Source organism: Zea mays, chromosome 3, assembly GCF_902167145.1.
Source record: "Zea mays cultivar B73 chromosome 3, Zm-B73-REFERENCE-NAM-5.0, whole genome shotgun sequence".
Taxonomy (NCBI): domain Eukaryota; kingdom Viridiplantae; phylum Streptophyta; class Magnoliopsida; order Poales; family Poaceae; genus Zea; species Zea mays.
The window spans coordinates 224,639,231-224,660,788 of record NC_050098.1 but is presented as its reverse complement, the minus strand read 5'-3'; the positions used below and the strand labels follow the sequence as shown (position 1 = coordinate 224,660,788).

Here is a 21,558-nt window from a genome sequence, read left to right as displayed (position 1 = left end):
CCTACATCCTGTTTGCGGTGGGTAGTATTGCTTTGATATCTGGAGGTTACAACGAGGGCTAGGGTTTGGATGTTTGATGAGAGAGCGGGGGGCATGTATAAGATCAGATCCTCTCCAGATTTGCCTTAGGAGGGATCCCTAGCTCGCCTTATATAATCCGGCGTGGCTTGGGTTACAAGTAGGTTTCCCTATATATCTCCTAGTCGGTTTAGATTTCATTAGAGTCCTTATCTTGTGCGCCAAGTACACCCTAGGCCGGTGATATGCTTCATGAGGAGCCAGGGGTTATCTATCCCCGACAAGACCCAACTACATGCAACCATAATAGCTCCTGTAAGCAATATTGTCCAAGGTTGACACCTGAAAAGGGAAAATATAGTTGTCTTGATTATAAGACTTGAGCATAAAAGCTAATCGTATAGTAAAAATGTTACCTTCACATAAGGCCAAACTCATGATATTTGATGAAAAAATGACAACATGAAAAGAGGTGTGGAAAAATCTTAAGAAATAAGTTAGTTGGCTATTGCTGCATTAGGCCAACTGATAAGGGCGCGCAATGACTGACTGTTGAGCAAGACCATATACGGCTGCTAGTCATTGCTCCCCATTTTCATTTTTAATATTGGACACAGCCACATCATGGAATGCAAACTTGTGTTTATGGATCAGTCATCCATTTGATAAGAGTTATACTAGTCCACGAGACAACACAAATGCATTGCTAATTTTAGAAAAAAAATGTGTATTAGTAATAGTTTACTTAATTGGTAGTCAATAAGAGAATCCAAACAGGGAGCTAATCGAAGGATAACCATGACAATACTGTCACTATGAAACATATTCCCTCCGGTCAAAACTGGAAACACAGCGGCTGTAACATCCCAAAATCTCATTTTGGGAGTATAGTAAGGTTATTTGAAGATTTTGAATTAGAATATCTATCAACAAAGATTTCCATAGCAGTTACGTCTACTAAAATAAATATGTTTTATGATAAAAATTTAATAAAAGGATGCTTATATGAATTAAGTTACCCCTTCATTGAAATTTTATAGTTATAAGTAATCTCTATGCTTTTTAAAGGAATTAAACTAAATCAAACCAATGTTATAATTGTAACACCCTGAATTTGGGTATAAAATTTCTTTCTAAATATCTACAAATTCAGGTGTTACCCTTTGTATTTTTACGCAAGTTATTCAATATATATATATATATATAATATTTTTTTCAGAAATTCCTAAAATTATAATAATTTTAAAAATAATACTTCCATAAATAAAATATCTAATAGATAAATTCTAAGCAAATTTTTATTATTAAATAAATTGGGCTTCACAAAGAGGACAAACTAAAATAAAGGATAGATCTAATTATTCCTTCAATTTTTTAGCGGTTCGCTCATTTTTTCATTTTCTTTAAAATCCTTATGTAATTTATTTTTAATTTTAATTTTTAGTACTATGATTATTATTATTATTATGAATATAAGATATTGTTCTTAAAATTACAACACTTAATTCATCAATGCATATCACTTTATTTTTCAAGTATATATTTTTTCTTTTGAAGGCAGAATGTTAAATAATTAATCTAAAAATAGAATATTCTTATCATGAAGATATAATATTTCATTTTTAATATATATATATATATATATATATATATATATATATATATATTACTAATGTAGAATATTTTATTGTGAAGGTAGAATATTACATTTCTGAATCTAGAAATAGTTTTTTTAAGTAGATCATTTACGTTGACGTCAGCCAGTGTACCCCACCTCCTATAATTCAAACTCCACCCTATCTATATTATCCGGTGCGCAAACATGGTTTTTTTGCACCCCCTAAACGCCCTTTGGCGACATCAACCTTGAATCGTGAAGTTAGGCCATGTTTGGTTGCTTTAGTCTAGGGACTAAAGTTTAGTTAGGGGACTAAAGTTTAGTCTCTAACATGTTTGGTTCTAAGGGCTAAAAATAGTAAAAATATACTAAATGACTCATAAGAAGACTAAAATGACATTTAACATTTTCCTGCTATTAGTACAATTGAACTAAATGAGAGGTAAATGTGGAATTAATATGGTTTAGTCCATTTTAGCACATATGTGAAGGAATAAAGACTAAATCATTTTAGTCCATATTTTAGTCCTAGTGTTTGGCAAAAAAAGGACTAAATGAGACTAAAAACTAGAGACTAATCTTTAGTCCCTCTAACCAAACACCCCCTTAGAATATAAAACTTTGGCCAATTTTTTGATGCACAAAGAAGATCATCATTACGATCTTAAATATTTTTAAAACATAAAACTTTGGCCAATTTTAGGAAAATATATGGGTCAAACTAGAGATTCACCCAATAGCAAAAAGAGAGAAAATGGGTGGGTGGTTGACTAGGTGGAGTGGTGGAGGAGAAGAGTAGATATATGCATAGGTCACCCGACCCAACCCACCAGAAAAATCCCAACCCGAGCAACATGATGAGTAGGCGAGGGCTGTATTTTTTTACCTGCAAAAATTAATGGGCCAGACGTATACCATGATTTTTGACCTAAATCCGACCAATCCCGAAAAACCGACCTAATACGTCTGTGGAGAATACACATGCCGATCAGACCCGACTCAGGTTTGCATAGATCTAAGGAATAGCACCTTAGAACTCAGGTGGGTGAGCTCTTTGATATTTGAAGGCCCTTCGTCCTATTTCCCCCTAGGTGTAAACCAAATCTTGTTATATATATGTACCCTTCACCGAATACATATATATGTACTCTTCTTGTAACGTACTCCATTCGTTTTTTTTTATTTATCACATTTTAGTATAAAAATAAACTAGCGAACGACAAATATTCGAGAACGGAGTTAGTATATCATAACCTTCTTCCATCACAATGTAAATGACATTTTTACCGATATTATTTAAAGATAATGATGATATTAGAATTCGGATCCCAACCGCGTGCACAACACGGCTAGCCTGTTGTTTAGTTTCATCGTTGGATGTACGCTAGTTACTAGGTTCACTTATAGGGTGTTTGGTTTAAGGGATAAGCTAGTCCATCATCTTCTCACTTCTCATTTTTTTTTTGTTTGGTTTGTGGAATAGAATGAGTAGATTCATCATCATCTCATTTCTCATAATTAGTTAGTTAGTACAAATATTAGGAATAAAATAATTCTACCAAATTTGAGGAATAAAACTATGATACATCACTTCATCTTAGATAGAATGATTTCTCAAACCGAACACCCTTTTATTGTTTACGATGACATATGACTTATAAATTAACTAGTACGGTGTCCGTGCGTTGCTACGGTTTTTCTTTGTTCATAGGTCATTGCCCGTACGTTGCGACGGTACACAATCACAACAATGGAGAGCTATATTTTTAGAAACCATAGGAAAACATTTGTTCTTTCATGGTCACGGCATACAAAATCGAGATGGAAATGAGAAAACAATGTGAGTTTCAACTACAAAACAAACATCAGGAATAAAGGACAGTAATTATAACACTATATACAATAGTTAACAACACACGTTTGTCGAGCGAGCGTATACGCAAAGCTAGCACTCATCTAGCAGGCGCATCCACTCCCCGCCTGCAGCTGCTAGTTGGATTGGCTGGAAGTCAGCTTTAGCTTCAGGTTCACGTCTGGCCATGACGATCTTGTGAAATAGCGACTGTAGCAACACAAATGAGAAAAAAATCGATGAGATGAAGTGTGCACAACAGGGTACATCAAAATAGTCTAAGTGTCTATATCGTTGCCTCATTGGAGAATATATTATGCATCAATAAAGAAAAAATAGATATAAACTTCAAGATTTTTTATTTGTTGAACTTGGATTACCTAAAGTGTGGCATTTAGATAACGTACCTCACTGTATCAGCCCAGTTACTAAAAGGGTGGTGCATTAGAGTGTTCATATTCTTGTCACCCTTGCACGTTGTAAATACACTTTCTGATCCATTCATTGTAGCCATTGTGAAACCAAAAGTCTGTCATGGAAGGAACTTTATGTCCTACTAATGTGTCATGGAAGTCAACTTGAAAAATGTAAATACAATAGTTTTTGCACTCTATATGCATGAACTACCATACTATGGCTTGATCCACTTGAAGCTGCAATCAACTGAGCACATAGAGCTACTAAGCATCAGGTAACAACAACTCTTACCCCCACATGTGAATAAACCTCATTTAAATAGTAGTAATACTTCTAAGCATGTTGTATGTGAAACATTCCAAGCGAACAAATGAACTAAAATGACATTTAAAATAAAGACGATAACATATTAGGAATATAATAATTATTTGACTACACTCTTAATACTTGGTCGATTCTCTCAATCCTCATATCCGTGATGTTTGGGTATATACGGATTGAATCAACACACAATGTGTCTTTTGTATGCGTACGATCAAACTGCATCATAGAGAGCTTGAGTTTCGTCACCTCGTCTAAACTTGATGTCCCAACTGTGTCCATTTGATGTCCCAACCATGGATATTCTCAAAACAACATCCTTTGTGGCCCATCAGCTTATGCGATCGACCCAAATGGAGTCAGAAGAATAGGTTGTATGAACCAGCAGGAAAGCAGAAATCAATCTCCAACCTACCTCTAGTCACCAAATCTGCTTAAGATAGGCAACAACGTGAAATCTAAAATATAAACATGGCACTTTAGTTATGTACCAACAACCAATTCATTAACAAAAGAAATACATTAAATGTTCACCGAAAAATAATAACGAGTATAAGATCAGATTATTGTCTTGTTGAAGAACATAAGAAAATTCCTACTCAAATAACTGTTTTTAGTTAGACCATCACGCTCCTTCTAATGAGTACATTTACTACGGAAAAATGAAAACAAAAACAAAGTACCTTGTGGATAGGTGGCTCCAGTACCTCCGATCATCTCTCTCTGTGTTCGATACTCTCTCCATAAACCTCCCTTGTTATTCTCGATCCAAAATTCCTACTCAAATATGAAATTAGAACTCTCCAAATATGAGATCATGATGATCCTAAATATCCATAGAATGCAGTCACTCCAAAAAAAGGACGGTGATGCAATATGCAAAAAGCAAGCAGAATATGAATAGTTTAACACTGCAATCACAATCTCACATGTTGAAAAGCAATAAACGGTGATGCAGTAAATTTGGAAAAGGTATAAACTGCACCGGAAGACAAACTCTAATTTGTCCTCAGCTACCAAAGATGGCGCCTCCATCAGTAGTGTCTCCTTGATGGCCATCTAGCCCGCGGGCACGCCGATGCAGAGTCTGGTGGATCCTCGTAATCCTTACCCTTTGTAAGGTGTCCAAATCTCTAAAAATATGTGAACACACATTGAATATATTTCTATAGAAGCTACAAACACACTATAAGTTGGAAGATCTAAGCAACCATATTCTAGAAATAATAGCCCAAATAGCTAATGAATTAACTGTTCTTCAGAACAAATACATGGTATGGCACAACACACATCATCCAGAATACATAATACACTAATCAATGTCTCATGAGAGAGAGCATGTTGATAAGAATATAATGAAACTAATTAATAAACTGGTCTTGAGAAATAAATAATCCCAAAACCACTTAATCTTGTGGTAAGTTACAGCTGAAAAATAATGCAAGGAAAGTTTCCATCTAGATTACACTAATTAATGTCTTAGTAACGCTGAAATCTCATGGCTATCAACTGCCAATTTGCTCTAGGAAAGATAATAATCATTGGTGCTATTCCCAAACGCCAACTGCTCCATCAAAAATTGAGAAGGGCCCATGCTAATTGCTAAAGCAAAAGAGATGGATGCATTTGACAAGAAAGTGGCTGGACATGGCTGTTACCGTCAGGACAGGGAGCAGGTATCAGTGATGCTGGTGTCTTGTCTACCGAGGAGCGCCTTCGCTCTGAACCCGTCGCGTAGGCTTGGATCCACCACCTCCTCCTGCTGCAATGGTGGTGCTAGCTTCTTCCTCCCACCAAGGATGGGGCTAGCGGGGTCCTTCTCTCTTGTTCCCCAGTTCGACTCCTTCCACGCCTTGGGATTCACATAAACAAGCAAAAAAAGGCTTATTATTTAAACCAAATTTGTAGAATGAACTCATGATGATGCACCACCTCATTCTAGAATGGATTTATTATTTAAACCAAACACCCTTAGATAATGAAATGAGTATCCTTTTTATGACTGTTCAATGAAACAACTTTCTTCCCCAATAAGTAATGAGATGGGTTTGATGTTGGCAACTTACAAGAAGATAGATCGCTATAGTAAGCATGAAGATAAGCATAGGATAATTTGGTATGAAACAAAGAAGCCATTTTGGCTGTCCATTTGGCATGCTAGACCTGAAAAAAAAAGCTTGGTCACAGTGTAGAAAAGCAAAGGTATTTGAGCAGCATTTTTAGTTCAGTTGAATTAACTATTGCTATATGAGAAACAAATATCAGAGTTGACCTTATATCCAGCATGCTATACAGTTATAGGAATATATTACCGCAAGGCTAAATGGAAGTACCTCCAATAATTAGGAAAAATATATGTAGCAGTGACACAAGAATCATACCTAAGCCAAATATGGATCTGAGAAATACAAGTCTCTAGTATAATCTTGCCAAGCCATCTGTCAGAAATAGAGATTAATACTTCGCGATCGAGTAAGCCAAGAAAACACATGAAGAATGTAGGTAGTAAACGTTGTAATGCTTACGCGAAAAGAGCCAAAGAGGCACTCCTCAACTGCTAGGTGCAATTGCGCAGGCAGATATAAACACTGTAAGAAACATTTCAGCGGAAAATGCAAAATATTCCTGCCAAACAGTCGATTACGAACGTGTCTACATCAGAAAATGAACATGACTGGGTGATTTCCAAAACACAGCCTCAGAGCCGCGTTCGCTTAATCGCGGTCGCATGTTGGCTGGTCATAGAAACAAACAGGCCTTAGAATAATAGGAAGTTGCAACCATGCTTTTGCAGTGACTCCACAAGGATGACGAGTTTATGAAATAGTGCATTTCATAAAATGATCCTCTAAATATGGTGAGGTAGTAGATCACAGAAACACATGACTTTTTGTGATTTTTATAAATACACTCAAAAAAGTGTCTCGGCTGATATATCACAAGGAAAACAAAGTCCAAGACAAATGATGGACATAAAACAGCCACTAAAAAAATAAGAGTACATTAAAACTAAATTGGTCGTGACACAGAACTGTGTTTTGACAGGGCAACAGAGCTACTACCGATTTTAAATTAACATAAAATAGCATCAAGTTTCCCTATCAGGTAGAACTCGGCAACAAAATGCACTGACTGAGAAGCACACGACATAAAAAGATCCATACATAGGAGTGACTTACTTATCAAGCAGTTGTCAAAGATTTCGAATTTGTGCATCCACATCATCAATCTCCTTTTCTAATTCTTGGAGCATAGCACCAACCTAAATGCAGCAAAGGTCATAGCTATATGTGATTCATGTGAACAACAAACCCATGAATAATAGATAATAGAAGAGTCTTCGAGACCAAGCAGAAGCAAGGACCGGTTGAACTGCAGCAGCTGCTGCTTTATGGGCGAGGGTTGCTGCTTTCTCTTTGGATTCCACTATACGTGCTCCCTTTGGATCCGCCAAAAGGGATTTCTGGAAGGACTGTGGAAATCCTGTCGCAATGATTGTCACATGTATCTCACCAGTGTAACGGTCATCAACGACGACACCAAAAATTATGTTCACATATGGGTTAGATAGGCTTGTCACAATCTGCAAGAGGTGAATACATATGGTCAAAACTATCTAAAACAACTATGTATTTGGTTCTTCTATTTGAGACACCCAACGTTTCATAACTTCTCTTAAAACACCATTGTAGAATCAATAAAGAATTTCTAAGGAATCCTACACGCACCTAGGACACCTTGTTCACTTCTTGCAAAGTGATGTCCTTCCCACCAGAGTAATATTATACACAACGCCAGTAGCTGCCTCGATGGATGACCCAATCGAAGGAGCAAGTGTTGCCTGTTCAGCAGCTTCTTGGGCCCGATTGTTATGTTGCAGAAGTTGACATAAAGATTACTAAACCAGACAGAGGCCATCATACCACAGTAATATACTTTTTAGCAAGCCATAATAATCTTGAACTCCAACAGCCTTAGTAGAAAGCCTGACACACCTGCAATTTGATAATAAAATAGCATCACATATCAACCATGGTACAGAGCTTGCACAAGTAGAGAACCATTTTCCAGATAGCACATGAAACCAACACAATTTAACAAACCAGCAGAACGAGGAATGGATTGATAAGGTAAAATGCTTGAAGAATGAAGCCATTACAAGATACACAGAAACATGATTGGCCTGAAAAATATCTGAAATGGTAATAATAGATATTTATCAAGAAGTAAAAAAAACATCACCTTGTACATTGGATGCAACGAGTCATCACTGTCTAAAACAAGGACATTTCAATATTAGAACAACGTCCAAGAACATGAAAACCACTAACTGAATGCAGAGGAGCCCACTAACCTGGGAGCACAGATTTGGAACCAATTTACCTACAGTACAGTGCACTCCATATTTCAATGTACCATGACCGAGCAGCATCTTGCGGTGAGGGTGAGTCGATTTGCATCGTCACAGGGCCATCATTCACCAAAGAAACCTGCAAGACTTTCCAATTTACACTTTTTTGAAAATGTCAAACGCTATGAAGGCAAATAACATGTTTCACCAGATGCACCTTCATCATCACTCAGAAACACCATCTGCCAGTCAAAGTATAGGAACGTCGTCACATTTATTTTCATGTGATACAGTGACTCATGACAGAAATCTTTAGATGTAGATGGAACGTAGTGCAAAAGAAATAGTAGCAGTAGAGCAATAATGTTCTATGATCTAACCCTAGGAAAAAATAAAGCTTTCTACACGATTACCTGCCTTAAGCACGAACGGAAGGCCATAGGTCAACTTCACAGAAGACCAAGCTATTTGGAGTTAAGGATACTAATTTGATCTCAACAAATTATTAATCAACGTATAGTTATTTTTTAGAATAAAAACACTTTCAAGTTATTATGCATGTAGCCATATCTGAACACGTATAGTGCATCTCCAACAAATTACTCAAATCATTCCCAATAGCAAAAAAAAACATGGACGAGAGGGATCCAATAGATTAATCATTCAATTCAATACCCAATACCAAAATTATCTACTTAGGTAAATACTCAGACTCACCCCCATCTCCCTCAAATGAAGGAAGTCATCGGGAGGACGTGTTCGTGAGGTTGCTCACGACGAAGATCTCATCGTCGAAACCAAGCCTGATGCCGATGCAGTGTAGATGCTTGCTGGTGCACGGGGCGGAAAGTGCAGACCCGGTGCATGGGCATGTCTGTTGGCGGGTAAAGACCAATCCATACAGGTAGCGTTGCACGATTTTGCGAGGGAGTACTATATCAGAAAAAAACAAATATCACACAAAAGGATTCCTATTTAGGAATGAAGCACAAAATAAAATAGTCATTATGGTTTAGGAGGCAAAAATTCAAGAAACATGCTAAAGGGTTGACACCAGCTTGCCTGTATAATCGAGTAGTCTCTAGTTGTATCCTTTCCTAACACGAATTATATAGAAGCAGAAAATCAAAATATGCAAACAAGTGAATTTGAAAAAGGTAAGGTTAAAGTAAGCTTGTAAGGAACGGTCAATGATAGAAATACCCCTTTTGAGATGGACAACAACATCCGCCCTCTGCAGTTCACCTTCTTGAGATTCAAGATGCACTTGCTTCAATCACACAAACCTAGAAATAACAAAAAGTTGATACCTGGATCAGAACTAAGAGACTTTTTCTACCATGATGTGGGCACGGTAGATTTTTTTTGAAAAAGGCCATTCACTTGACAATATTAATAAATATATCTCCTAACAACTTTATTGACAGATGCATTAATGTTTACATTAGCAGCCTATGAGTAAATAGACATGCATGTGGTCAGAGTGAGAGGGGGTTCATCTACAAAAGAAAACCATGATTTCGTCTGCTTTTCCCAATTTACACATTTGATGTATGTTGCCTCGGCGTTATAGTAGATACTCGTAGTAGAAAAAAATGCTATCAGGAAGTATTAGGGGCAAGCTATCAATGTAGCTATAGAAATGCCTCACGTTTTCCTTTTCTAAATGTGCAGGGTCAATGACATCGTTGGAATTTGTAAGCACCCAAAGGTCTGTCGAGCGGATTCTTTTGAGGCTTCCTCGACAGAAAGGGCATGACTCTGATCTCTTATACCAGTACCAACAACAAGATATCACTAAGCAAAGCTATACCAACAAAAAGTTATACCAACACATGGGCATACATTGTAGTATTAATTTATTGGCTACACATTAAATAACTAAAATGTAGCACTTTAATTAGACTCGAAATCCATATCCAAGTTGCATAGCCTGTCCAAATTCACATACAGATAATGAAAATTGTGAGAGGTAATTACCAGTCCCCATAGAATTCCCTAAGGCTTGCCCGCCTTTCATATGTCGACACTGAGCTATCTCCATCAGCATAAACCTGCGAAAACAAAACATAACAGATTTTAATGCATGAAACCCAGGTCTCCTGTATAGAAAAAATGTATATAAAAGGTCCAAATTTCAGAACCACATACTGCAATTTTACCTTGCATATGAGAATGTGAAATAGTCCTAAATAGCTGGGAAGGGCATAACAGCAGCCGCAGTCCAACCATTGGATGAAGTACAAGAACAATGGAGCTAGAGAGCTGAACGACAGCCTCATCTGCACACATGATCCACCATAATTCCTCTGAATAGCATCTGCCCTGGAATTGGTCCAACCTAACCAATCATCACAGCAGCAGTGAAACATACACAAGACCTTTTGGATGCCCATGTATTCACCTTAATCCAACACAATCCACATGTGTTGGGAGTGTTTAAATTCCACACCAAACCACTCCAACACACGGATTGATATCAATACATGGGCACCCAAACGAGACCTAATAGAGAAAAGTCGTTAGGGCAAAGCAGCATTGTTCATAAATGCAATGGATTATTGCTGGCCAACATACCGATTGGGTTTTCCCCCTAATCCCTAGCATAACCGCAGGTGAACTCCCTAAATTACTCATTTCGTTGATTAACAAGGGTGAATTTACTAAATTACCAACCCTAGGAGTCCACGCTACAAGGTTCCTTACTCAAGGACAAATTACGTCCTTTTCCAAACTGGGATACCTCCATCGCACTTTCCCCAATTTCAGCGTGTGTGGTCATTCGAAAAAAATCTAATTAAACGCGCAAGCAAAGGAGGAATTGCCCAAAATAGCGCACAATCCAAGGTGGAGTGAGTAGTATCCATGCTTACATGGCGTTAGCGTGGTGGATGTCTGCCTCTAGGGCTTTGAGGGGGCCTCTCAGCGGGAGCTGCCGCCCTAGCTCGCCCCGCTGTGCCATGGACCGGCCGCTCTCCAAGAACCCTATTAGGTGCCCAGTCGAACCACACCCCCACAGGGGAGCCGAGGGGAACAAGATCCTGGAGGACGAGAGACGTACCTATGGAAGCTGGGCTTGGTGGCGACATGGAAGGAAGAGATGCCGAGGGTGGGAGCGGGCATCCAGATGGTGTCGAGGTACAGCCCCACCTCGAAGTCTGACTCTGCATGTGCCGTCGTGTACTACGGTGTCTCTGCGGCGCCGCGAGCTGCCGACAGATCCAATCCAAGGCCTCCCCCAGCCCGGCGGATGGATTCCGCCGCCGTGGCCATCGTGACGGTGTCGTCCGGGCGCAGGGTCACCTGAACCAGCTGTTGCACCTGTCCCTGCTCCTCACATCGCGGGGGCTTCCTGTCCACTTTGCCGCGCCGGAGCCGCGCCTCAGGGAGGTCCGCACGCGCCTGCACGGCTCGGGGCCCGACGCCGCGGCGGTGTACTTCCACGCGCTGGATGTGCCCGCGCACGACTCCCCCTCCCCGGACCCATCCTCCCCGTTCCCGGAGCACATGCAGCCCCTGTTTGAGGTCTTCTGCACCGGCGCGCGGGCCTCGCGAGCCACGCTGGAGAGGAGGTGGAGGAATTGGAGAGGAGAGGAGGCAAGCGGTGGCCGGCGGGTGCTGGAGATTAGGGTTTTTGGCAAGCGGCCGGGACGCTGCGTGCCTGATGGCTGTGCGGGATCGGACGTCGGGATCAGACGGTTGAGATTGTTTACAGGATAGAATGGACGGCTAAGATCGCAGAACGGCAGAACGGCAGAACGGCAGAACGACAGACTACTCTTACCGTCTTAATAAGTAGTAGTGATATTTGGCACTAATAATTGCCTTATGAGATGCTACGCGTGGACACGTGGTTGATGCGCTGAGGGCAGTCTACGGAGGTTGTCGTCCGGATGGGACGGCAAATCGTGACATATGCTTGGAAAGGGTCATCGAAGGGCTTTGAAAATGTTATTTCTCCAAACCATTGTTTTACTATAGTTTATAATTGTTAACCATATAATAGTTTTACTAGGTACATGCCCGTGCGATGCCACGGAACATAAATTGCGAGCCTCAAACGGGCTTAGGGCCATGGCGACGGGCACGGTGAGAGCACAAGTTTTCAACTCACGATCGTTGAAGTCAGTGTCCATAGTAGTGAAGATCCATCCGCCTGTCCAAGTGATGTTGTAGCAGGCCAAGAACAGCAATGAAGATCTGTTCGCCTTCACACAGTCGCGATAGGGACAGACGAGTGATTTCACATGAGGATGCATGGAGAGTGCCAAATGCTAGAGCTATGAGAAGATGGATAGCTGGGAGATGTGCATGCAACAGACCTAGAAACACAATATTCAGGAAAGGAATGCCCAACCATTGTAGGACTTTCCCTTTTGAATTAGACACATCGATGAGCAAGCAGAACATGTGGTTATATTCTGGTCGCGAGCCCGTGATGCTCAAATCCGTCGCGCATGGCCAGCTAGAGACGCTCAAACACAAAGTGGTCGTTGTGGTACAACGATATAGGTTAAACGTGAGGGGACGTGTCCTTGGGGTTGGGGAGGGCCGACGAACGGACGGAGGAGGCCATCGTCACTGCCGGGCACGGTCCTCCCACCGCCGCCCCGCCCATAGAGCAGCCGGATAGCCTCTCGTCAAGCAAGAACATGAGCAGCCCCCGACGTAGGCGAGCGTGAGGAGCAGGGCGGCGACCGCGATGCTTCTCCGTGCCCAGGCTTCCTTGTAGCGAGTGGCGGTAGCGGACTGGTGCGCGGCTGCCGGTCCTCGTTGAGCAAAATGATTGCAATATTTGTGGCTTCTTCAACAGAGTGATAATCTTTGAGCTTCAAAGAAAGGAATGGTCACTATTTGGGATGTAGCTACTAAGCTAAATCGTTTGGTTTCTCTAAGTGATTTGCTTATCAAGTTTGTTAAGCCTATGTCATATACAAGCACACCTAGCATATTCTCTCGTGATCTAATTGGCTACCTCATTTTTATAAGAAAGAATTTACCACTGTATCATTGAAGCCTTCCAGCATCCGTCAAAGTTTTGTTGTTCTCGTTTGATCTAATCCAGGAAACTACAAATTGTCCACGTTCCCCACAACTTGTTTGTCTACGATTCATCTATTGCTACTATTGCATTCATTCATCCAACAGGAATTCTATTTACACGGATGGGTACTGGTAGCCAACCACACTGCGTCACTACCCACAAGGAATACTCACCGATCCCCGTCCAAACCTTCGGATCTCTTGCCCTCCCCCAACGAACAGAACGGAATCAAAAGAAGCGGAAACACGGGTATTGTACCTAGCAGGGCCAATGGCTGGCGGAGTCGGGGGCATGAGGGAAGAGGCCGGTGGGGTAGAGAAACGCGCACAGGCAGCCGAATGTGACGCTGACCACTATTGTCGCGACGATGCGGGACCCCCAAGACAGTGGGCGTGGACAGGGGGGAGGGCGAGGGCGGAGCCATCGATGCTGCGGCGAGATTAGCGGGGGTGGGGGACGAAGATGGGGCCGCGTGCGCGGCGTGTCGGCGCGGTGATTAGCGGGGGGAGGAGGGCGGAGCCGCGTGGTGAGGGTGGTGGTGGACGCCATCCTTAGCCTCTTAAGGAATAGTAAAGATTATACTTGCTCTTAAAATTATCTGTTTGTCTGTTTTCAGAAAGAAGAGAATGGGCTTCGGTGACATGGATACAGATGGGCCCACCATTTCCCCTTAGCAACTGGGCCACGTCTGGTCTTGCCCCGGGCAACTGAGCCCAGCCCACTTCGTTAAGGGAAAACTGCCCGTGCACGTTAATCCACCAGTCCAGTGTTCTTTTGATATTTACCCTTCGTGTCGCAGCGCCGGATCGCCCAATCAGAACGTGCGTTGCACGTCATCCGGGTACGATATCGAGGCAGACGGCATACACGGATCTCGCTCAGCCATTTTAGCCCTTGTTCGGTTAATCCTGTTACCCCTTGTTCGGTTAATCCTGTTACCCCTTGTTCGGTTAATCCTGTTACCCATGGATTGGATGAGATTGGAAAATTTTAAGAAGAAGTTTAACTTACTTGGGATTTAAACCCATCCAATTTCACTCAATCCATATGGATTGAGAGCTAACCGAACAAGCCCTTACTGTACTCAGGTCCTAAACAAAGGACGTATTCAAGTGGCGCCTACAAAAGATGGCAGATAATAGCCTAGAAGCTATAACATGGCTTCACAGAAATCATTCTAGGATTTGGTATAGAAGTGGCTTCTATGAACATAGCAAATGTGACTACCTAACTAAAAATGCATCTGAGAGTTTCAATAACCAAATTAAGGCACCGAGGAGTCTCTTACCTCATGAGCTATTTGACGGCTTAAGAGAGATGATAATGGAGAAAATGGCACATAGAAGGCAGATTGGGAGGGAGTTGGATGATAGTGTTTTACCATCTCTAATGATGGAATTGAACAAAGTTAGCAATAGTCTGAGAGTTGTCAAGATTGCTAGAGGTGACAACGACTTTGCTAACAGGAAGCGCAAGGCTATCAGTGAGAAATAGTGTTTGCCCATTAGGCAGATTGCCAAAGGTAAGAAACAAGGATCGAACGGCAAGATCAGGACAACAGAAATAGAAAGTAGCATATGCAAGCACATGCAAAAAATATGAAGCATAAACAAGACTCGCAGAGATTTATCATAGCCCTTAGCATTGCAAGTTGTATAGATAAACTTCTATAACACTTCACAATCTGATAGTCACTTGCTATCCATTGAAATCGCTCTACAAGGTTCCTCTCTGATAGTCACTTGCTATCCATTGAAATGGCTCTATAAGGCTCCTCTCTTGGTGGCCTCTGTTTTCTTGGTTATGGTAAGTACCAGCCTAGTTGGAGGTGCGGTACAGCTTCCCAAAAACATGGAGCATAGCGACAATAGCTATGAACCCAATGCCCATGATCAGAACGGTGTTTGGTGACATTTTGCGGCCCGCAGCCTCATCGGTGTAGAACTGGAGCATCGAGCTGGCACCACCTCCGCCAGCAGCAGCAGCGCTTGTGGTCCTACGCCTGCGCAGGCTTGCAGCTGCCGCCATACTCCCTCTAGCAGGTGTGTCGCCATTCGCCACCATCTTGTCTTAACACACTCTGCATGACAGTGAAAGGGGTTCAGATTACAATATTTGCATTCACTACTACAACTGTGAGAACACAACATGATGTTGGCTGCCAATAGCGAGTATCACATATTTGATATTCCATATTTTTGAAATATAGCTAAGAAATACCTACAGCATGTAGCATTGATGCAGTTGGTCGTTCATGATGAAACAAAAAAAGCAATCATTTTGCTTTCTTATGCTTACAAAGTCACACAGATCCTACATTCGTCGGTGATGATAACATGTGTATGCTTACTGGCAGGAGGAGAAAAGAAAGGTGATCCAATTTGCATTGAATGAGGAGCAACCTAGTAAGTTGCATCCGTGAGAAGTAGAGGATCTCAAATATCTTTTAAAGATTGTGATGCTAGTTGACAGCATGTGAACATCAAGGATCCCTTGCATTCTCCAGGCTGACGAATATTTATCTCCAAAATAATTATGCAAAATATAGTCTCGTTACTGATGAATGCAGTGCAATAACTGTGTTTGTTAGTATATTAGTGTTCGTGAGAAAAGAATTATGTGTTGGTGAACCTTAGTTGTGTTCTGTTTTTCAGTTTGTGATCTTACACTAATGGCAAATCATTGTTGTTTTTTGTAGTTTGTGGACTTGTGTTCAAAGGTTGTTGCCTTGCACAGCATCAGGTTCTTGCTGGTTAAGCTTTGACAATCCATGGAACTGCGGCATAGCCAAGAAAATATGTATTCGTCAGTTCAATTCTCAATTCGATTGTTCTACTTGTGTGGTTAAAAACCATAAAGCATGTGTATAAACAATCGCTCAAGGTATTGCAGGAAGGCAACAGCTCTTAGAAATCTATAAAGACAATTATGTGGGCAAATTGCTACATCCAATCAACAATGGACCCAGGCCGGCAGATGGCTTCGATCGGAGCATGTAGCGCCACACCGCTAGCTCATCATACAATAGACCCAGCCGATCCATTGGAGCACTGGGTTGAAGCTGGATTACATGTATGGACAGACCGGTGCTTCTGGAGTACTCATTTGGTTCTATGGATCACATCCGGTTTGCTCCACGGAGCAACTAACCCCATATTTAGCCACGATCCATTACGAGTCCTAAACGTATCTGATCTATGTTCTGGAGCTTAGGCACAATTACAGGGCTGGCATAAGCATGCATCAGCAGCGCACAAGTAAAACAAGGCAACCATATATAGGGGTCAGATCTGGATGAAACATGTACCCTAAACGCAGGAATTCGAAGAGGTAAGATAGGCAGAATGGAATTCGAAGAGGCAAGACATGTCCAATAGACAGAAGAACAATACAAAGAGTGATCTAACCAAAACAAACCTCGCAAAGAAGAGCGGGTGAAGGGCGGTGGATGGATGTATGCGCACGCACCTCACCTGACACCTGGCGGTGATGAATCCGCTGTTCTCCCTCTCGTCCTCGTAACCGCTCAGAGTAGGTACAAAAGCATTAATACACAATCACAAATTAAACCAAAGCAACGCCAAGCTACTAAGCCACAAAACATCTATAGGTATCTTAGATACATCAAAATCCTCCCTGGCAATTGCATCAAATTAAACTCTTGATTTAATTCATGCTCTCCATGTGCTACATGTTACTTCAAGAGACAAGCATAAACGGCGATCAATAAGAAAACATATAATACATATATAATAACTTCTACCTACATTGCTGCTGCGTTTAGCGGTGCATCAAGCCATGGTGCCTTGCCCTCGGAGCTGACCCTGCACCTTGCACTCGCCCGACGTCCAGGTTCGTTCGACAAGCTCCCTAGTGTAAGTGTGGTTCTCATTCCAGTGTAATGGTGAAGAAGTTTCTGAGAACATGTTTGTTAAGGATACCATTACAATAAATTCCGTATAGGTACTTGAACATCTACACATTTTAACTCGACCAAAAAAGCATCATGTAATTAAGGAGGGGTGGGGCGAGAGAGTATCTTCATAAGCCAAACCCTCAATGAAGTCACTCGGCATGCCATATGGGTAGAGCAAAATAACAGGCTAGTGAAGCATGCCCTGCTAATCCAACTTTGGCTTCTTTACCCCTGTCAGCTCTTGATAGGATGCCTTGCCAAGCTTCACCCCTCTCTTTCCCATAGCAGCAGGAAGATCCTACATAGACTCAATAGCCAGAACATAACAGAGAATAGAACATACATGTGTTTTTGTTTCACAACATACTATAGAAAAAAAACATTATACGAACTCAATTCCAACTGTTGTACAGGAAAATAAAAGGCATGGTTTGAGTGATTCTTATCTTCTGCCATCGGCAATAAAAAGGCACAACAGTGAGATTATATGGCCAGGGCATCCTATAGAACAATTCTATCATGTCCACCATTATGGTTACAAATGCGGATCACGATTTGCGAGAGGAGGATAAGGGCATGACTAACCTACCGAGCGACCTGGTTCTTGAGCATTGTTTTGATCAGGACATTTTTTGGTACCATCTTTACTCAACTGATAAAAGGCTGCTTGGTTCTCACTGGCTAATTTCTAGACCCCAACGAAACATTTCTGAAAGTGACAAATGCGCCTAACATGACCACTTGGGAAGGTTTTGCATCCACAACAAATTGGAGGAGCTAGAAGAAACTAATGGAGGGAATTGGATTACAAGTAGGGCTAAATAATACAAATCACTTTGGGCCCCTCTTAATATATATACCTCAGCTTGGCGCCATGGATGGACAACGAGGAGAGCGTGCGGGAACAATATGTCTTAGCCATACCTCGAGGGGCGTGTGGGCTTCAAGCTTCGTCGCTGCCTCGAGATCTACACTTGGGCCGGCGCCACGCTCACCGCCACGGCCGAGGAAGAGGGGGAGGCAGTGGCGGATCCCCTAGGGCGGCGCATGCTCGAGCGTGTGGACCAGGGGGTGGAGGAAGTGCCAGGCAGGCAGAGGATGGGGGCGGGGGCGACGTCGAGGAGCATGAGCCAGGCAGGCAGACACCGGAGGACGCCGCACCAAGCTCAACTTCCCCGAGGACGCCGCCGTGCGCCGTGCCAGGGACGCCGAGCTGCCGCGCTGCTCGACTCGCAGGCCGTCGGCGACGACATGGCCGATTACCTCGACTATTCGAGGATTCTTGAAGCCACCGAGCCCAGCGGCCATGGGAACGGACGCTTCCTCGGCTCCGGGTTTGAAATGGGCTCGGCGGCGGCCGACGCGGACGAGGGGCGGTGGGGAAGGGATGCTCTCGTCGCTCCTCATCTCCGCGTCGCTCTCCTTCTCCTCCTCCCGCGCGCTGCTCATCTCCTTCTCGACGCTCCCCTCCGCGGCCTCCGCCGAGCCCCTCTTCGTTGAGGCCCCGCGTGGGGCGCCGTGCCCAGGATGGCGCGGGGGACGGTGATGCGTGGTTGTGGAGGGGCATGGCGGGCTGCTTCCATCGCGCGTGGGAGGGTGCGCGGTTGTGGCTAGCGCGAGATCCGCGGGGGCGAGATCCGTGGCGGGGCGGCGGGGGAAGGGCAGGCGGGGGCTGGCGCGAGATCCGCGAGGGGCGAGATCGGGGGCGGCGGGGAAGGCTTTCCATGCGCGTGCGTCAGTGCGTGGGAGAGATCGGCAGAACCATGCTGTGAACGCCTACATTAGAAACATAAGTAGTAGTAGAGATTTGGTTCTATTGAAGGTACCAAGGTGCCGTTTGGTTCACGAAATGTAACGTAACATAAATGGTAATGGTAATGATTCACACCCGAGTACGCTGGTAACAAGTTTAAATAAGCCAGTATCCATTTATAGTGTGGTATTGATTACGATTGAACTTAAACAAACATAATATAACGTTATCGATTACCTATTACGTTACCAATATGTGAATTAAACGGCACCCAACTGTTTGGAAACAATATCATAAACCATAATGTTTATAAAACATGTAAAAGTTTCTAAAACGTAGTTTTCAATATACTGCTATCTATGAAACTATGGTTGTAGAAACATAATTTGCTTTGAGGTGCAGCAAACACATCAAGATCTAAATTAGTAAGGTATGGTCCCTTTCGTCTATCCTTTGATTATAGATGGCCAAATAGGCCGTGTTTGACGGGCCGGCCCGAAGCACGGCCCATTTAATAGTGTCGGGCCGGGCCCGGCACGACAGACGTGCCGTGCTTGGGCCGTTGCCTCGGCCCGTAGTGCCGGCCCGGCCCGTAGTGCCGGCCCGGCCCGGCACGATTATATTTTTTTTTTATTTTATAAAACATAGTATATATATATATATTTAGATTTTATATTTGCTATTTATAACAAATGCACTAGAGTTCCACTGGTTAGTTTGTTATATATAGCGCTTTCCTCCTTGTAGAGGGAGGTTGTGGGTTCAAAACCCCATCACACACAGTTTTTTTTGCAATTTTTCTGAACATGGGTAAATTAAACGGGCCAGCCCGGCACGGCTACCAAGACGCGTCTGCGGCACGCAGGCCGACCGGGCACGACCCGTTTATCTGTCAGGCCTAACGGACCCATGCCGGGCCGCCCGTTTGGGCACCTATACCTTTGATTTGTTCCGGCCTCTCCTACTCAACTCACGGAAGGGTCCATCAGGATGACACCATCTATTGTTCCACGATAGCACTGTGTCAGTCTTTCCATGATTTCTAGCTACCTGCCTACCCAGTTCCTTCGTGGTCTGTGCACGCTTTCCTATCCATGACTTGGATGGATGACCATGGAGTCATTAGCATCATTTTGCTATCTCCAACAGCTTATTCATTTCCATACCCATATTAATACTTTATTCTATAAATAGTGTAGTCTACAATGCAGAACAATGTTTTTGGATAAACTTTAAATAGACTGCTGCAGATGGTCTAAAAGCCATCATTTTGCTAGTGCTTCTTCTCCAACCTTTGGCTGCTCAGCTATGGCTCTTATTTAGTCTTCTTAATTCTAGAAGTTTTTAACCACTGTACCACTTCTCAAATCTAAACCTCTTAATTCTAAAAGTTTTTTTTTGAAAAAAAGACTGTGGTAAAAATGTTTTATTAAGATAAACCAGCCACATAGTTCTAAGACTTACCAACATACATGATACTAAATAAGCTACAGCCTATGAGTTTACAGCCACCAAGGACAAAAAAAACGACCAGAAGCTTGTGATAGAAAAACAGTGAAAGTGAAATTACAACTATTGTAGCAATGGAAAAATGGAAGGTCTGACTGCCTTTTAAGTCTAACACCCTAGAGGCGGACTTCTTTGAAACTTCGCTTGTGCTTCTTTGACCAGCTGTTCCTCGTGCTCCTTAAACTCCAGTTGTTTTTGAGCCGGTAGGGCTTCTCAAGTCGGTTCAATGATATTGCTAGGGAGACGTCAGAGCTATCTTTGGAACCAACCACTGATAGATCCTCACGCGATTTCCCCAGCGGAGTCACCAAAAAGTGTTTTGGCGCCGATCTAGGCGCCAATCACTACGATGAGTACCGGCGATGGTGCTCTCTGCGGAGGTGCGGACGGTTCGTGGCCGAGGGCCGAACGGTCCGCGACTTGGCGTAGAGGCAAGCGCGACGAGCCAGACAGTCCGCGTCTGGTGGCCGGACGGTCCGCGCTTGCGCAGAGGCGATGAGATCGCCAACAACACCAAGATCTCGCTCTCGGGAGGGACCCCGTCGGGGAGGAGAGATCCTACGGTTTGTTTTGGAATCGATAGTCCACCCAAGACGCCTTTAAACGACGTAGACCCGGAGAGAGGTGAAGAATAGAGAGAGGATACTATGTTACTGTCTACTCCTAGGGTGAAATGTAAAGAACTGAAGGTATATTGATTGTTTGATCGATTGTTGGTTGATCAATCAGCTATACCCCTTCAAATATATAAGGGAGAGG

The 21,558-nt window shown here is 42.8% G+C and overlaps 2 protein-coding genes, 1 long non-coding RNA gene and 1 pseudogene across 5 annotated transcripts; all 4 read right to left on the bottom strand.

Annotated features, from left to right (window-relative positions):
- Positions 1–3,508: 3,508 nt before the first annotated feature.
- LOC103651509 (acyl transferase pseudogene) lies at positions 3,509–7,805 on the bottom strand (annotated as a pseudogene). Its single transcript, NR_163430.1, has 9 exons — positions 7,591–7,805; positions 6,752–7,488; positions 6,608–6,664; positions 6,293–6,389; positions 5,885–6,078; positions 4,910–5,359; positions 4,476–4,656; positions 3,896–4,017; positions 3,509–3,698 (listed from the first exon to the last, which is right to left on the bottom strand). The product of NR_163430.1 is annotated as an acyl transferase pseudogene (transcript).
- Positions 7,806–7,967: 162 nt separating this feature from the next.
- Positions 7,968–9,506, bottom strand: LOC109945346 (uncharacterized). Of its 2 annotated transcripts, none has more exons than XR_002268498.1 (4): positions 9,295–9,506; positions 8,581–8,716; positions 8,469–8,500; positions 7,968–8,221 (listed from the first exon to the last, which is right to left on the bottom strand). It is a non-coding gene; the product is annotated as an uncharacterized lncRNA (long non-coding RNA). The 2 variants fall into 2 exon arrangements; XR_002750367.1 differs by having other exon boundaries at positions 8,469–8,496.
- Positions 9,507–9,513: 7 nt separating this feature from the next.
- LOC103651508 (E3 ubiquitin-protein ligase AIRP2) lies at positions 9,514–11,809 on the bottom strand. Its single transcript, XM_020551190.2, has 4 exons — positions 11,451–11,809; positions 10,740–10,902; positions 10,558–10,631; positions 9,514–9,863 (listed from the first exon to the last, which is right to left on the bottom strand). Exons 1-4 carry the CDS (start codon positions 11,537–11,539, stop codon positions 9,854–9,856), a joined length of 336 nt encoding a protein of 111 aa, XP_020406779.1. The 5' UTR covers positions 11,540–11,809; the 3' UTR covers positions 9,514–9,853.
- Positions 11,810–15,303: 3,494 nt separating this feature from the next.
- Positions 15,304–15,685, bottom strand: LOC103651507 (protein transport protein Sec61 subunit beta). Its single transcript, XM_008677152.2, has one exon. It carries the CDS (start codon positions 15,683–15,685, stop codon positions 15,440–15,442), a length of 246 nt encoding a protein of 81 aa, XP_008675374.1. The 3' UTR covers positions 15,304–15,439.
- Positions 15,686–21,558: the final 5,873 nt, after the last annotated feature.

What these genes read in the sequence shown, in the direction of transcription:
- LOC103651508 (XM_020551190.2), bottom strand. Translation starts at nt 11,539, where the DNA reads ATGGCACAGCGGGGCGAGCTAGGGCGGCAGCTCCCGCTGAGAGGCCCC. An exon ending in ATCCACCACGCTAACGCCAT is followed by an intron (nt 10,903 to 11,450) that starts GTAAGCATGGAT and finishes GACCAATTCCAG; the next exon opens with GGCAGATGCTATTCAGAGGA. An exon ending in TTCACATTCTCATATGCAAG is followed by an intron (nt 10,632 to 10,739) that starts GTAAAATTGCAG and finishes TTGTTTTCGCAG; the next exon opens with GTTTATGCTGATGGAGATAG.
- LOC103651507 (XM_008677152.2), bottom strand. Translation starts at nt 15,685, where the DNA reads ATGGTGGCGAATGGCGACACACCTGCTAGAGGGAGTATGGCGGCAGCT.